The 16,255-nt window shown below is 37.4% G+C and overlaps 1 protein-coding gene across 1 annotated transcript; it reads right to left on the bottom strand.

The window, feature by feature from the left end:
• Positions 1–616: 616 nt before the first annotated feature.
• ube2d1b (ubiquitin-conjugating enzyme E2D 1b) lies at positions 617–14,764 on the bottom strand. Its single transcript, XM_079660618.1, has 7 exons — positions 14,525–14,764; positions 10,580–10,643; positions 9,933–9,964; positions 3,693–3,770; positions 2,595–2,700; positions 1,736–1,829; positions 617–1,644 (listed from the first exon to the last, which is right to left on the bottom strand). The coding sequence occupies exons 1-7, from the start codon at positions 14,546–14,548 to the stop codon at positions 1,599–1,601; spliced, it is 444 nt and encodes a 147-aa protein (XP_079516744.1). The 5' UTR covers positions 14,549–14,764; the 3' UTR covers positions 617–1,598.
• Between the last annotated feature and the right edge of the window lie 1,491 nt (positions 14,765–16,255).

Below are 16,255 nucleotides of genomic sequence, written 5' to 3' on the forward strand. Positions count from 1 at the left end.
CCCTTTTAAGAGTTTTTAATGATCTGCTCCTAGCCGCCGACTCAGGTAGCCTGACGTTTCCCTGTGTTTGATTTTTATATTTGCTGTTGTAATTTATTGTCTTCTGTTTGTGACTGTAGTAATGTGATATTTATTATTTGCATGTACAGCACTTTGGCTCGGCCAAAAATCGTTTTTTAAATATGCTATATAAATAAAACCTGATTTGATTTGAACAAATGAAAACGCAAATGGAGCAAATACTTTTTACAATTAGTTGATGATTATTAAACTGTGCATTATTTGGATGGCTGTAATGTTAAAACTTATAATACCTTTAAATGTTTATAAATACTTATAGCATCTCTATACATTGAGATTGGTCAAAGGTAAATATTAGTTATCTGATCTATTTAAGGATTTAATGTTTAAGGTTATCATTAACAAATACTTAACACAGAATCTAAACTGTTATTAGTAATGATCTTTTCTTTTTGCTAGAAGATACAACACTGAATTCAGAATACAGATGTACTTTTGGAAATATGCACCATAAAAACATAGCAATGGTAACAATAAATGTATAATACCTTCACACATCAAATTAAGCTCAGTGATCCAAACCATAAAGTCGGGATAAAAACGGTACCTTTCTTTAATTCAGTACAAAAGGTGCCACACAGGCCTCAAAGACACAAGTGAGACTATTTACACAGGAAAAAACAAATACATTTTCAACACTTTTATAACATAGATGGATATATAGATGAACACATGTAACCCTTTATTACAGGTCAGTCAGTCAGTGGATTCAAATCTCTTCTTTGTTCCTGTGTAAAACCAACCAAAAAGCCAACGTCACTTCTACTCTCAGGGGAAAAGAGGACATCATTTGAATGACAGATTTACATAGTGATAACTCTAATTTAAATGAAATATCCAAGACGATTTTAATGCTATACAATTAGTAATACGTGACTTGTAATTTCTCCTGTTTTCAGGGAAACAGTACATTGTTTCATTCCACTTCGTCTGCTACAAGATGCAAAAAAATAAATAAATAAACCTTGATCACCCACTACATGACATGTGTCAGAATGTTGGGCTCACATATTTGGCATTCACCCATCCACATTTCCATGGTTGGGGGTTTTCTGCAGCTGATGCTGCAGCAGGGACTGAACGTGGGCTATTCCTCTCCAGGAGCAGCTAGCATGTATGCTACTCAATCACTCGGCTCCTCTGGAAAAAAAGGCTTCTCGCTGAATGGCATCTGTTGGGATTTAAATCCTACAATCTACTAGTCTTACTTCAAAAATGAAGAATGCAATTTGTAATAACTTGAGTTATAAATAAAAATTCCTTGATGCAAGAACAACATGCTTCTTAGAAACATCATCGTCCATATAGCGACCGCAGGGAATCATTCTCTTCTGCTTCCTTTCAAAAACAATCAATGTACATGTCATGGATTAATGATATTGTTAATGACAGTTCAGTTTGATGGAAGTTACCTAGGATTACTTAATGATTCCATACTATAATGTACAGTGTGTTGTGACTTTAAAAAAAAAGGAAGGAAAAAGGAAAATTCTCAGCATGTTTTCTTCTTTTTTTCTTTACATGGCGTACTTTTGGGTCCAATCTTTTGCTAGTTTGTTGTATCTGAGGAGAGAAAAGACGAGAGTGGATGATTGGACAACAGGTCAACACATGTCACATGATTGATATCAGAGGACGTCTCGTTGACACTCACTTGTCTTTGTCGTTCTTGTACATGTGTGCTATATCTGGAACTAAGGGGTCATCTGGGTTCGGATCACACAGCAATGAACATATGGACAATAAAACTGCAATGAAAAGGAATACCAATTAACTTTGAGGGGATAAAAACTGTGATTATTGAAGTTAAAAAAAGTTCATTGTTTTCCTTGTAAACACCTTCATTTAGATTTTGTTCATTATTTAAACATACTGTAAATACATATTGCAACATACTACCTCATAGGATATATGAGAGAGTACACTCTGTTTATATGTTTACTTGTAGATTGGTATATTCTAAATTATTCACATTTATTGCGTATATTTTATAGTGTTTAGATACTCCTTTGAAAATCTATATTTTTTACTTAGAATATGTAATTATATTTTTTTAAATGTGTAATGTTTACCTTTATTATATTTGTATTTAATTCTATTTTGAAGACATTTTGTAATTCTTGTTGATTGACTTTCAAAATTCTGCAGAGACCGATTTCCCAACTTGGGATAAACAAAGTATTACTATCTTAAAGCAAATATATTTTACAAATGTATTATTCATGTTGTATTTGTTCTTATTTGTGCACGGCAATATTGTATGTCATTTCAGTCTTGCCAATAAAGCTTTTTGAAATTTGGATTACAGGATATTATTACATTAATTTAGTAATATAGATAGGCCCTGCTGGAAAGCACCACCACTGCTTTTATAAAAAAAAATTAAAAAAAGTACAGTTTAATAGGTTCATTATTTTTCCTTTTACAGACAAAAATAAAATAAAACTGATAACATAAAAAACACAAGACATTAGATAAAGTGGATAGCACAGTGCTGTTGGAGTCGTAGTTACCTTTAGACACTGTAAGTGCTGGAGACCACTGGGACCGTAGAATGTCCAAACAGATACTCCCGTTGCTGTTTATATTTGGGTGATAAATCTTTGTTGTAAATGCTACCTGTAAAAAGATAAGAGATATACATTATAAATCCTATAATGTACAACTTATCAGGTGTTATGGTTTACATCATTTAGGTCAGTGGTTCCCAACCTGGGGGGCGCGCCCCCAAAGATTGCAGGGGGGGGCGCCAGGCCTCAGATGATTTGAGGCCAAATATCATATTTTAGACTTTTCTTTTACATATAAATTGTAAAGCAATACATGATTGTCACTAAAAGCCTTGTCTCTACATTACAATAAAATATTAAAAATAATTGATTAATTAATTTGAATAACAATTCAAGTTAGTAGCTATTAAAGGCATAAAAAGACAGAAATGTATAATTCTTTCTTTAATAGAAATGTTTCTTCTGCCCGTAAAGTGTCCAAACCGAGCTTTTCTGGATAAGCGCATTTTTAAAACAGTCATTGTCCATGCCGGATTTAGTTGGATTATTTGTCACAGTTGCTCCGATCAGATCGGTCTCCTCCATTTTGTAGATTATTTACGACTTTTGAATTCACATAAACACATCGGCAAAATCCGGCTTACTTTGAGCATGTGTTTTAAACAGTTTAATCCCTTTGTGAATTGTTTCCACTTGCGCCGTCCTTTAATTTATTCATACAGCGGGAATCCAAATGAATTAATCCTGAGTCCAATAACCATCAAAGTCACTCCAATAGTGCTCCTTAATTACGCTTTCATCCTCCTTTAACAAAATACTTCACATTCATCCAGTTTGGGACAGTAGTTGTAACATTTTTGAGACTTTTAAACTGTAATTTCGCTGGGGCGCAACTTCCAACAGGAGTCATTTGGGGGGGCTCTTGGGAAAAAAGGTTGGGAACCACTGATTTAGGTGATAAGAGAGAGTCTAGGACCAGAGGACTTCCTGACAGTAAGGTCCACAGTAGGACTCTCCCTTAGGTGATAAGAGAGAGTCTAGGACCAGAGGACTTCCTGACAGTAAGGTCCACAGTAGGACAGAAACGTGAGCAGCTCTTACCTTTGGAGGCTTGAATGGGTAGTCGGTGGGGAAGTGGATTGTGAGGAAGAACACTCCTCCTTGGTAAGGACTGTCACCCTGACATGAACACATGGGAGTCATAGCTGATAGTCAAACATGGAAACAGCTGCTAACCAACTTGAGTGTGTCCACATTGAAAAAGTAACATTCGTTATTACAAGCACATAACAAACAACGCTGACAAATCCAGAGCAGTAATCTGATTAATCAATTCATGAAAATTACTTCAGCAGTGTACAATATTTAGAATTTAAAAACAACTAGAATAGAATAACATGCAACAAATACCAAACATGACCTATTTGCCAAGCTTAAAGAGGGTCTGTCAGTGTCATGACTAATAAGCACTTCATAGGTTGCCATGGTAAAGGTAAGCCAGCTGTGAAATAATGATTGTAGTAAAGCACATTTATACTTCTTATGTATATATTAAATGTTTTATTCTATTTGATCTTTTACTGGATATTTGATTTCATGTCTTATGTTTATTAAATATGTTTATTTAATGTTGTTATTGTTAAAGGACACCTATTATGCTATATTTAAATGATATATTGTAGGGCTATGCCTATAAGGTATATTTATATGTTTCTGTTTTCAAAATACCAAACAGATCCTGCATTTTAGCCATGACTAATTTCGCTCTATTTGCTGTTCTCCAGCCCTGTTTTTGCAGGGGGCTGATTCTGTGAGCTGCAACTGACCACACCCCCCTGCAGGAGAGGGGAGCGTGCTCTGATCAAGTCAGAAGAGGGGGAGAAAAATATATGAGGGGCTATACAGGAAATTATTCAGAAATACCGTTCACACTAGGGCTGTGCGATTATGGCAAAAATCATAATCACGATTATTTGGGTCAATAATTGATATCACGATTATTTTGACGATTATTCATTGACCATTTATTGAACTTTAAAACAAATAATATTTTACCAATAAACAAGATCAACAAATATGTCGGAGCGCACTTCCAAAACCATACTAAACATATATTAATATGATAAATAAAAATAAATTAGACCAAAATAAATTAAATCAAATATGTTGCAGTGCACTGTCGCAACCTACTGAAAACTCCTTAACATAGCCAACATTTTGGTAAAAAATATTCAACATATTCCACTCAGTTAAACGTTGAAGGCTGGCCAACCGTCGTGGCCCAGAAGTAACAGGAAATAAATGTTGAACTACAATTTAAGACCAAATACAAATGTTTTGGCCACCATGGCAAATGCTGGTAGGGCTGCTCATGTCATCTCTTAAAGATTTTTTGCAAGAAACACCAACCTGTTTACATGGTCTGATTTCAGAGATGAGCGCAGGCAGGTGACAATATTGCCACCTGTACTGAAGACCCTCTCTGAAGAGGAACTTGTGGCAGTGCTGCCACATATGACACAGGGAAAAAAGAAAAGACACTGAACCCTTTCTTTGCCATAATATAAAAATAGTGTTGCTACAAAAAAAAAATGCCTTTAAAATAGGATGCAAGCAACACTAGTTTCTTAACCTGAATTGATAATAGACTATAATCAATTTAAGTTTGCATTCTTATACCATTTTGTACAATAATTATAATGAATAAGTTCAAACAAACTAAAACTTACAGCTGATTAATAACGGTATCTAACTTGAGTTTTTATTATATCAAAAACCTGTTGAAATGCTACTGTTATTTTTACTGTCCCCAAAAGCGCGTCGGCAGCCTCCAGGAATGCTTCTTTCACAACTTCGCCGTCTTTGAAAGACTTCATGTGTTTCACAAGAATGTGACTGACACGATAAGATGCTATGGTTGCAGCCTTGCTCTTGTTGTTGGGCCTGGTGAAAATAGACTGCTGTGCATTTAGCTGTCCTTTCAGGTCCCTCCCCTTTTGGGAGCCTAGGGCAGAATTAGGAGGGAATTCCGTCTCGTAGCGTTTGTGCACTGTTTTGAAATGCCGCTCCTAAATTACCCTTCTTCGATAAAGCCACGCTCGCATTGCAGATGAGACAGATGGACTTTGAATTGGAATAGATACAAAAATAATCATCCTCCCACTCGGAGTGAAAATGATATATTTTGGGATTTTTTGCTTCTGCCATAATTGCAGTCTTGTGTGTGTGCGGACTGTCACTCCTGTTGACATGGACAACGTCAGCGAAATAGTGCCCACTGCCCACCAGCCACGCCCCGACACATGGGGTCACGCCGGCCAATCACAAAGCTTTGATGCGTTCAAGTGCATTATTCTGGCACAGGAAGATTATGTTATAGGACATTAACGATAAAACAGAATATTCTTGTTCTATTTTTAAACACATCTCGCGATCGACTGGGAATCTCCCCGCGACCCTTCTTTTTAACGAGTTGCTGCCCTTGTTCTGACATCTTCGCTCGCGCTGAACACTCAACACATGTCACTCCCACGTGGCCAAGTGGGCTTTTAGGGAGGGGCGAAAGCGCACCCAGCAAAATAATCGTATTTTGTAAATTATGCTGTTTTCATAATCGTCGCAAACCATAATCGCGATTAAAATACGATTAATTGCACAGCCCTAGTTCACACACACATATGAAACACACTCACACACGAAACTCACTTATATATTCCACACACACACACACACACACACACACACACACACACACCACACACATTTCAGTATGATGTGTGAGAGGGATTTCAGTTGAAACGGAAGGCATCTCAGTTGAAAAGGAATATTTTTCGTATTTTCGTTTGCAATTGTTCCATTCCATCATGTCTGCTCAGCAGCCTGCAAAAAGCTTAACTGATGCAGCAGCGTTGTTAAGTAATATCCTGGCCTCAGCTGAGACTTTTCGAACGCGGCAATAACCGGGCCGCAAACGACTGTTGGAGCTGCAAGTGGGAACACCATGGACGGTCAGCTGTCGTCCCTCTTCCCGTCCCGCAACGGCCCACTACAGCCCACTACAGCCCACTACAGCTCCCCTTGTAGGGAGAGACTGTGCACCCCGATATCAAGCACAACTCTGCTTTGCTCTGCAATTGATTTAGTGGTATTGAGGGGAAACAATAAATAAAGATTAAAAAAGCACAAAAGCATTATAATGGAGAATCATAGATAAGAGACAAAGAGGAAAGATGATAAATGCTAGTCATTTCCGATGTATGACATCTTATTGTGTTACCTGCATTGAGTTTTTTTAAAACTTTTTCTTCCATATTGAAGAATGAAAGCATTTCTTAATCGAATGTATACACTTTTATTCTACTGCGGTCAAGCCAGCCAGCCGCCCGCATGTTATATTGCGGTGCGCGAATATCCTATGCATTACGGTAGAGGCCTGGAAAAACTGCCTTCAAAATAAAAGTGCTTACTCTGTCAATAACAAATATACCAAACATATTCATATATACTGGAGATTAAATTAAGAAATATGTACAATATAATGAGATCAATAATCATTTAAAACAAACTACGTATAACTAACACATTCTAACTGAGTGAATGTAAAACTTAAGGAGTTTAAAAATAAAATACTTTTGAAATCTCATATGGGCCTTCTGTTTTTAGATAAGAATAAATACAAAACTGTCAATCATCAAATACTTATTTCACTTCAGGGTGATAGCAGGACACCCCACTCAGAGAAAATCTGAACATTCTGGTGTAGAGTTTCAAAATAAAAGACCTTTGAAATCTCTATTATATGAGCTGTCATCCCTCTGTTTTTAGATAAGAATAAAACAAAAACCCTCCAGTATCAAAGACTCATTTCACTTCAGGGTGATAGCATCATTCACCCTGGAGTGAAATAAGTCTATGATACTGGGGAGTTTTGATTGTTCATATATAATAGAGATTTCAAAGCTGGTCTTTTATTTTGAAACTCTACATCAGAATGTCCTGATTTTCCTTCATGTGACAGGGAGGCCTTCCTTTTTTAACTGAAAAGCAAATTAATTCAATACTGAACCCAGCGTTTCACATGTGTGTGTGAGAGCGTTTCACATGTGTGTGTGAGAGCGTTTCACATGTGTGTGTGAGAGCGTTTCACATGTGTGTGTGAGAGCGTTTCACATGTGTATGTGAGAGCATTTTCACATGTGTTTGTGAGAGCGTTTCATGTGTGTGTGAGATCGTTTCACATGTGTGTGAGAGCGTTTCACATGTGTGTGTGAGAGCGTTTCACATGTGTGTGTGTGAGAGCGTTTCACATGTGTGTGAGAGCGTTTCACATGTGTGTGTGAGAGCGTTTCACATGTGTGTGTGAGAGCGTTTCACATGTATGTGTGAGAGCGTTTCACATGTGTGTGTGTGAGAGCGTTTCACATGTGTGTGAGAGCGTTTCACATGTGTGTGTGAGAGCGTTTCACATGTGTGTGTGAGAGCGTTTCACATGTGTGTGTGAGAGCGTTTCACATGTATGTGTGAGAGCGTTTCACATGTGTTTGTGAGAGCGTTTCATGTGTGTGTGAGAGCGTTTCACATGTGTGAGAGCGTTTCATGTGTGTGTGAGAGCGTTTCACATGTGTGTGTGAGAGCGTTTCACATGTGTGTGTGAGAGCGTTTCACATGTGTGTGTGAGAGCGTTTCACATGTGTGTGTGAGAGCGTTTCACATGTATGTGTGAGAGCGTTTCACATGTGTACGTGAGAGCGTTTCACGTGTGTACGTGAGAGCGTTTCATGTGTGTGTGAGATCGTTTCACATGTGTGTGAGAGCGTTTCATATGTGTATGTGAACGGTATTTCGGCCCCTCATAAAAATAGATCTCCGTCCTCCGTGTTTTATTATATTATTATATAGAGTCGTTATTCATTTGTTTTAAAGCTCAATAAATAACAAAGAAGATCTTTGACCGGCACTTTTCTAATTTTGTCCGGAAGATATAAACTTTAACTGGGTTAGGGTTCAACTGAAACTCTGCCGCACTGTCCCCTCGTTCCTTGGAAGAGGCGGAGAGGTGGGTGTTTGTCATCTGCTGGTGGACTACCGGAGAGAATTACAGCGCTTGCCTCGACGGGGAAGGATTGCTTTGAATTAAAGCAGCGGGAGCAAACGCTTGAAGGGCAACCATGGCAACCATGCGCGGGAAGTCTTCTTCGCTGCTTTTGTGGCAGACTACAGCGCCACTTACAGGCCTGGCATATGTACTACAGCGTCTCCAGCGCTTTCGAGCCGGCAATGGCCCAACCCCAAATTCATGTACAAAAGACGTACAAAAGTGCATTTTGCATGATAGGTCCCCTTCTTACTTTAACTTTGTATGTCTTTAGAAATATATATATTTTTGAATAATTAGTATTATTTTCATTCTTAAATGAAGCGTATGTCTAGAAATCCAATTTCCCCAGGTCAATTTTATTTGCTCATTTCACTTTGGTAAATGTGTTCAACCTGTTCAAACACACAGTCGGACTGTGCAATTCATCCTATTTTAAACGCAATTACAATTTTGGCCTGCCACAATTACGAAAACAACATAATCGAAAAAACATTTATTTTGCTTTGCTAGGTTGTGACAGTGCAACATATTTCATCTCATTTATTTTAGTCTAATTTATTTTTATTTATCATATTTATATATGTTTAGTAGCGTGTTGAAGTGCGCTCCAAAATATTTGTTGATCTTGTTTATCGGTATTTATTATTTTGATATTATTTATTTAAATGTGAATATAAATGTATCATTTATTTTAGTATTGGTTTTTCAGTTGAATTATACGTCCAGGGTAACCAACAGTTAAAAAGATACTGTTCAAATTATTATTTGTATTTGTTTTAAAGTTCAATAAATGGATGTTTTCAAAGTCAATGAATAATTGTATTTAATAATCATGATATCAATTATTGACAAAAATAATCGTGATTAGAATTGTTGCCATAATCGAGCAGCCCTAACACACAGGCTTATATTTCAACATTACATTCATGTGAACCTGTCCACCACAGTATTGAATCAGTTTTTCATAGTTCAGTTTTTATATGAGCATCGAGAAAATATGCTTCTCAGTTCAACGTGAATACAATAGCTTGTTTAGATGCCTTACAGCGTAACCGCAATGAGCCAAGTAATATGAGGAGATGCAAAACTATTAAAAGGAAATGCAAAAGTGTTCCAAACAAATCCCTACAGTGGTTTTAAAGGCCTACGTCAAGCAATGGTAATCATTTCCAATAGCAGCAATTAAGAGACTATTTCCAGTGTAGCAGAAGTGTGTATGAGAGGACTGATGCTGTGATACTCACCGGACCCATTATGGTCGCCTGCCAGTGAAACACTAAAAGCATTTCAGGGAGAAAGACAGACAGAGGAGAATTTAAGACACTATGTTCATCATCCATCATCCATCAGTTACACCGCACTGTGTCTAAAGAAGCTCATTACTCCCCACAACTATTATTTCTGTTTCAAACTTTCAGGTGAAGCTAACCTTATAATGTACCTCTAAGAGAAAGTCACATGCTGCAAATAAAGGTGAGCTAACATCCTCACAGCTCTAAGCTCATTTAGTCAGTTCCAATGGTGATTCAGTATAGAGTTGCGCAGTGATGACGTATTTTTGTACGCCATCAGGGAAGTTAGCGTTGCATCGTCAAAAAGCAATGGGATTTTTTTTGTGGAATTCAGAAAATAAAATCTGCGGCAAACATGCATTTCTGATACACTTACAAATTTTGTTAGCAGGATAAAATGGAAAAATGGGAATGTGTACTACACTCAAAGTAGTTTACAACACTTGGTGCTGTCTCAGATAGCATTATCTGCACAACAGATATGCTGGATTGGAATATTCATCCCCACTTTCTCCATTGACTATACCTGTACACCATTTAAAAGAATACAATGACAAAATAATCATTTAAAAAAACACATGACATGCATGTGTACTCACAGTCTTCCCCCACTGGTCCAGCAGAGCACTGAGCTGGAGGGTCTCTCTGCAGGTCATGCAGCTCCTGCTCAATGCAACAGAAACACAACTCTTAGTTATTCAGCTCAATCATATCTATTACTTAGTCTTTAATTTCAATAACAAGATGAGATCACATTTTGAAATTTAAAATTGTGCAGGCACTCAAGGTCAACTAAATGTGACTTTTGCTCTCCAGTTCATCTCATGGTATTCCTCAAGTGAAAGAGAAAGTTGGCACTTGAATCCAAGTTCAAACCCCAGTTTTCACACAGGCTAACTGTTATTATTTCCAAGGACATTTCACAGCATGTATATGATGCCCCTTAGGAACAAAATGTTTGTAAAACAACTGATCCAGCAGAGAACCATTGCCCAAAACCAGCTCAGATGGACTGGCCATGTTATCTACATGCCTGACTCTCGCCTCCCAAAACAAGTCCTTTATTCCCAGCTTGTTAAAGGGAAACGAGCCCCTGGAGGCCAAAAGAAGAGGTACAAAGATCACATAAAAACAAACCTAAAGAAGTGCCACATAGACCTAAAAGCTTGGGAAGACATGGCAACAGACAGGGCGACCTGGAGAAACCTTGTCTGTGAGGGTGCTGCACTATATAATGATGACCTAGCATGCTGCACAAGACAAGCGCAGACTCAGGAAGGAGAGAGCAACCACCAAACTGGTCCAACCCACACAGGTCCAACCCACACCCTCCACCAATACATTCCCCTGTCCACACCGCACAAGAATAATCGGGTCCAGAATCGGCCTCTATGCCCACCTGAAGACCCACAAGGACCAAGAAGTAGGACAGTCATACTCGACTACGAGTGACCGCCGATGATGATGAATGTGACTACTAATTCACAAACACTAGCAGAATCAGCTGGACTATGCATTAACTACTGGTTATTGGCGGGTATCAGTTTTTAAATTGCCACTTCACCGAATAGCAGACATTGCTTCTTGATGATTCAATGGCAAATAACTTGTCTCAAGAGGCCTGCACTTTGCCTCAGCCCTCCTGCCCTCAGATTACTTCCTGGTTAGAACGGAGCGGCATGAAGGAGCAGCTATACCTATTAAACCTATATGTTCAAGCTTATATTAAAGGTCCCATGTCATGGCCATTTTTACTGATCATAATTCCATTGTTGGGGTCTACTAGAATAGATTTATACTGTGCAATTTTCCAAACTCACATTGGTTTCTCATACAGCATCTCTGTATAGTATGTGTATTCACTCTCTGTCCTACACGGCTTGTTGGAGCGCCTGTGTTAGAGTGTTACTCGCTACAGGGTGTACTTTGAGGGTTTGTGACTTTGCAGACCGTTTACATGCATAAAAACTAGGAATGCACCGAATATTCGGCCACCGAAAATTATTGGCCGAAAATGGTTAAAAAGGCCAGCACCGAAAAAATATCACCGAATGTCAGAGAACAGGGTTACGTTGATCATACTCCGCATATTTGTCCGGTGTTTTTGATTTCAAGTGGTGGAATAATTCCGAAGTGGTGAAAGTCTTTGCAGTTACACCCCCTCGAGAAATGTCAGCTGAACACGTTTTACAAATCGCTATCCGCGCCTCTTTCTCTGATATTTTGAAATGTCTCCAAGCGGCAGACATGTTGGCTGTGAGCCAGCCGCGAGCATGGTCGCGCGCCGTGCTTGTCGCCGCGTTTTGATTACGTCATCATCACCACAACACGTTAGGTTACCAAACTTATAGGTGCATTTGTTGTTGTTGAAGGCCTAGCTGTTACAGTCTTTATTTACACTATTTTGTTGTAGGCTTACTGGCCTAGATGTTTATGTAGTTTTAAAGCAGCTTGGCTTTGTTGTGAATGCACTTTGTTTTAGTTATCCTACAGAGAAAAGAAAATGCACCTGACTTGGAATTAATGTACTGTATGCATTCAAAAGTGCTGAATAAATGTTTTATGGACCCATAATAGTTAAGTTAAGTTAAGTTAAGTTAAGTTAAGTTAAGTTAAGTTAAGTTAAGTTAAGTTAAGTTAAGTTAAGTTAAGTTAAGTTAAGTTAAGTTAAGTTAAGTTAAGTTAAGTTAAGTTAAGTTAAGTTAAGTTAAGTTAAGTTAAGTTAAGTTTTGCCATAATCATGTCTTTTTCCATAATCAGGTAGCTGAACAACATTGGTAAAAAATGTATACATTATATATATTTCTATTAATCATTTTCGGCCTTTCGGCATTCAGGCCAACTGTTTCCTATTTTCGGTATCGGCCAAGAATTTCCCATTCGGTGCACCCCTAATAAAAACCTTCATAAAACACAAGGGGACGGGTAATAACCGGAAAAGCATGACATGGGACCTTTAAGGGATTCATTTCCGGTAAAAGTTCCTTCAAAATAAGAGTCCCGATCTTATTACTACCAAAATAAAAGTGCAAAACGAAACTTTACCATAGGAAAATATTGGCATACAAATGTAAATCACTTCCATTTAAAAAGGTAACACATTTTAAATATAGTTTGACATATTAAAAGGTAATTTACAGTATTAATAATTAATATCTAATTCTGTGAATGGTTTTCATTTATTTAACATTAGAAATGTATTAGTCTGGCCAATCCAAGACTTCAATGCTGAAGGGCCAATGGATCTATGGTGGGGATCAGTACAAAGGTCAAGAAAATCCACATTTGAAAGGGAGACAACAGATGACCAATAAACTAGTGATCTGTGAAGAACAGCTGCACTACTGGTATTTAGTATACCAGCAATTGAGGGTGGACAAGTTTCCTACCACTTTAGTTTCAAATAATTGTGTTAATTACTTATTGTAAAGCATTTGAACATTCTTTTGTGTCACATATTCATTGTTAAGTTGATTTATAAATGTATAGTATCTTAATTATTTAAAATATAAGGCGACTAAAAATGGCAACCGTATTTTCAGTTTTGGCAACCAAAAGCAGATGCCAGGTTGCCAGCCGGGCAACCACTTTTAAAAGTTAGCGTTGAGCCCTGAGTGGTGTAATGTAGTGAAGGACATTTACTTAAGTATTGTACTAAAGTACGATTTTGGGCTTCTTATACTTTACTTAAGTATTTTTATACTTCTACTTCACTACAATTTGGAAACCAATATTGTACTTTTGACTCCACTACATTAACTTGACAAACTGATTTACTAGTTACTTTACAGATTCAGATTATTAGCAAATGCACAATATAGATAAACAAAGAAATAAACTATGCTATATCGTTATAGGTACAATATTCAGCAGCAGTATATAAAGTGATTACAAGTTGCTCCACTTTTACCAGCTGTGAAGAACACGCTATTAATAAAACAATTCAAATCTAGTTATTTAGTACACTTTTTTTTAATGAAATGGGACAGAATAAGTACTTTTACTTTTGGAACGTTAAGTATTTTTCTGAGGCCAATACTTTTGTTCTTTTACTTAAGTTAAGATTATGAATACAGGACTTTTACTTGTCAGAGTATTTTTACAGTTTAGTTTTTCTACTTTTACCTAAATCAAAATATCTGAATACTTCTTCCACCACTATAAACAATAAAATGGAGGACAGTGAGGCTTTCTTCTTAATGCAGTATGTGTTTACCACAAAGAGGAAAAGTACAAATGGACTGTTGTCCTGTTACTTTAAAGAACACACAGTGACAGATTGTCAGGGAGTAGTTACTGCGCTAGCTAAACTGTTAGCAGGCTAGCCCGAAACTTTGAAGTTGACACCGGCTGTTAGCTGTTCTAGGCGGTGTCAACAGACAAGTTCTTTGCAAAAAGCTAAAAAGTTAGATATAAAAATGCTTCAATGCGAGGGTAGCGTTGAAAATGTTGTTAATAAGCCTTTTTGTGGAAATTAACTCTTTACGTTAGCCTCTGCTGTTAGCTACAGTTAGCTGGCAACCGTAGCTAGCCAGTCACATTACCTTCTGTATTCTTTTCAGTGCCATGATGCCCGGTGCCGTGTTCTCCTCCACACAGGTCGACTCGCTTTTTATCTGGTTTTAATATTATTGCTGGCGATTTCAATGGCTGTAGTTTATTCCCTGAGTGCTTCGAGAGCCGGTGATGTGTTTTCAGAAAACCTCTTTTGTTTCCGCTTTTGTTTCCGCTTTCTCCTTCTCCTTCTCCTTCTCCTTCTCCTTCTCCTTCTCCTTCTCCTTCTCCTTCTTCTTCTTCTTCTTCTTCGTCTCCTCTGGTTTATTGTAAACTTCAAGATGCATACCGCCACCTACCGTCCAAAGAGTTTAATATCCTGTTTTAAATTCCATATCAGGTCTGATGTCTCAGTTGTATTCGTTTGAAGAAAAGGTGTCTATTAACTTTGGTTGCACATTTTCAAAAATGTACTTAGGCCAAACGCAAATGATACAAAAAAAGTAGTTTAAATCACTCAATTTCCCCATTCACAATATCTCCGAGATAAAGGCAATATTTAATACATATACTTACCTTTCTACATTTGTCTTCAGTAATTTCTTCAAATTATGCAGATATTTATCATCTCATGAAGCTTGTTTGTTTTTTGTAAATTCACAGTTGACTTCATGTTTGTGTTCTTTATTGTCAAAGTGACATTACCATTTAATCAATTGTTCATCTCCTCATAAAACACAAAGAAAGAGAAATGTAATGAAATTCATTGATTTGTTACAACTTACTGGTATGTATTTGACATTGTAACATTCAGAATATAATTACAATTTGTTATTTGTTAAATAAAATACAGTAACCACAGCAACAACAAAACAACCAGATGCAAAGGTAATGCCATGTTGATTGTCTACTTTAAAGGGCCAGTGTGAAATATATATGCAAAATAATAATATGAGCACTTAAGGAGTGGGTCCTCTTCTAACGCCAGCCACCGGCTGAATTCCATTTCTTCTAAAGTATGGTGTCATGGTCTTAACGAAGAGGCAAAGGTCCTCGACAGGCCCATGTCGTAAACACTATCATGATATTGTTTGGAACCAGAGAACTGACTGTAAACAGAGCTGCAATCTGTTTACTGTTCCCAGAACTTGTGTTTATGGGACTGCATGCTGGTATGAGTGATAACATAATCGTTCTAACAGATAAAGGCAGCCTAATTGTCAGAGCAATTATGAACATGGACCTTTCTGGATGTATGAGGAGTGGAAGCTCTTAAAGTGTCTGACAGAGAAAGTCTCATGGGGGATCATTTGATGTCAGGAAAACAGATTATTTATTTCACATGCATTCCACACTAGACTGTCGTGCTATATTTCAATAAAACAGTTGTTTTGTCAAACTGGGATAAATAATCAACAGTTATCCATCATAACACTGAGGTGTTTTATCGTAAGAAAAGGCTACCCTTGCTTCTTACATGTTATTGAAGGGTCATGAAGCAAACCCCAAAATGAAATGCATTGTTCAAAGTTTAAACAAATAAGAGGCCCAGAAGATTCAAACCTATCCCTTACAAGTTATGTTCATATGCAGTTAACTTTGAGTTGAGACTCATGATCACTCACAACATTCAGTTTCAATTCAGGAAGAAGTGTGACATGTAAATGGCTCAATCAAACATATCTATGACATGTTCTACTCCCACAGCAGGGAGAAGAGTAACATATTAAATACAGAGGGAAGCTTGAGTTAATGAAAGGAAATCAAATAACTAAACATCC

The sequence above is a fragment of the Notothenia rossii genome, assembly GCF_949606895.1.
Source record: "Notothenia rossii genome assembly, chromosome: 11".
Taxonomy (NCBI): Eukaryota; Metazoa; Chordata; class Actinopteri; order Perciformes; family Nototheniidae; genus Notothenia; species Notothenia rossii.

Excerpts from the sequence above, each read along its gene's own strand:
- ube2d1b (XM_079660618.1), bottom strand. The coding sequence starts at position 14,548 with ATGGCACTGAAAAGAATACAGAAG. Across the intron at positions 3,771-9,932 it reads AGGCGACCATAATGGGTCCG|GGTGACAGTCCTTACCAAGG; the intron begins GTGAGTATCACA and ends TGTTCATGTCAG. Across the intron at positions 1,645-1,735 it reads TACAAGAACGACAAAGACAA|ATACAACAAACTAGCAAAAG; the intron begins GTGAGTGTCAAC and ends TTCTCTCCTCAG.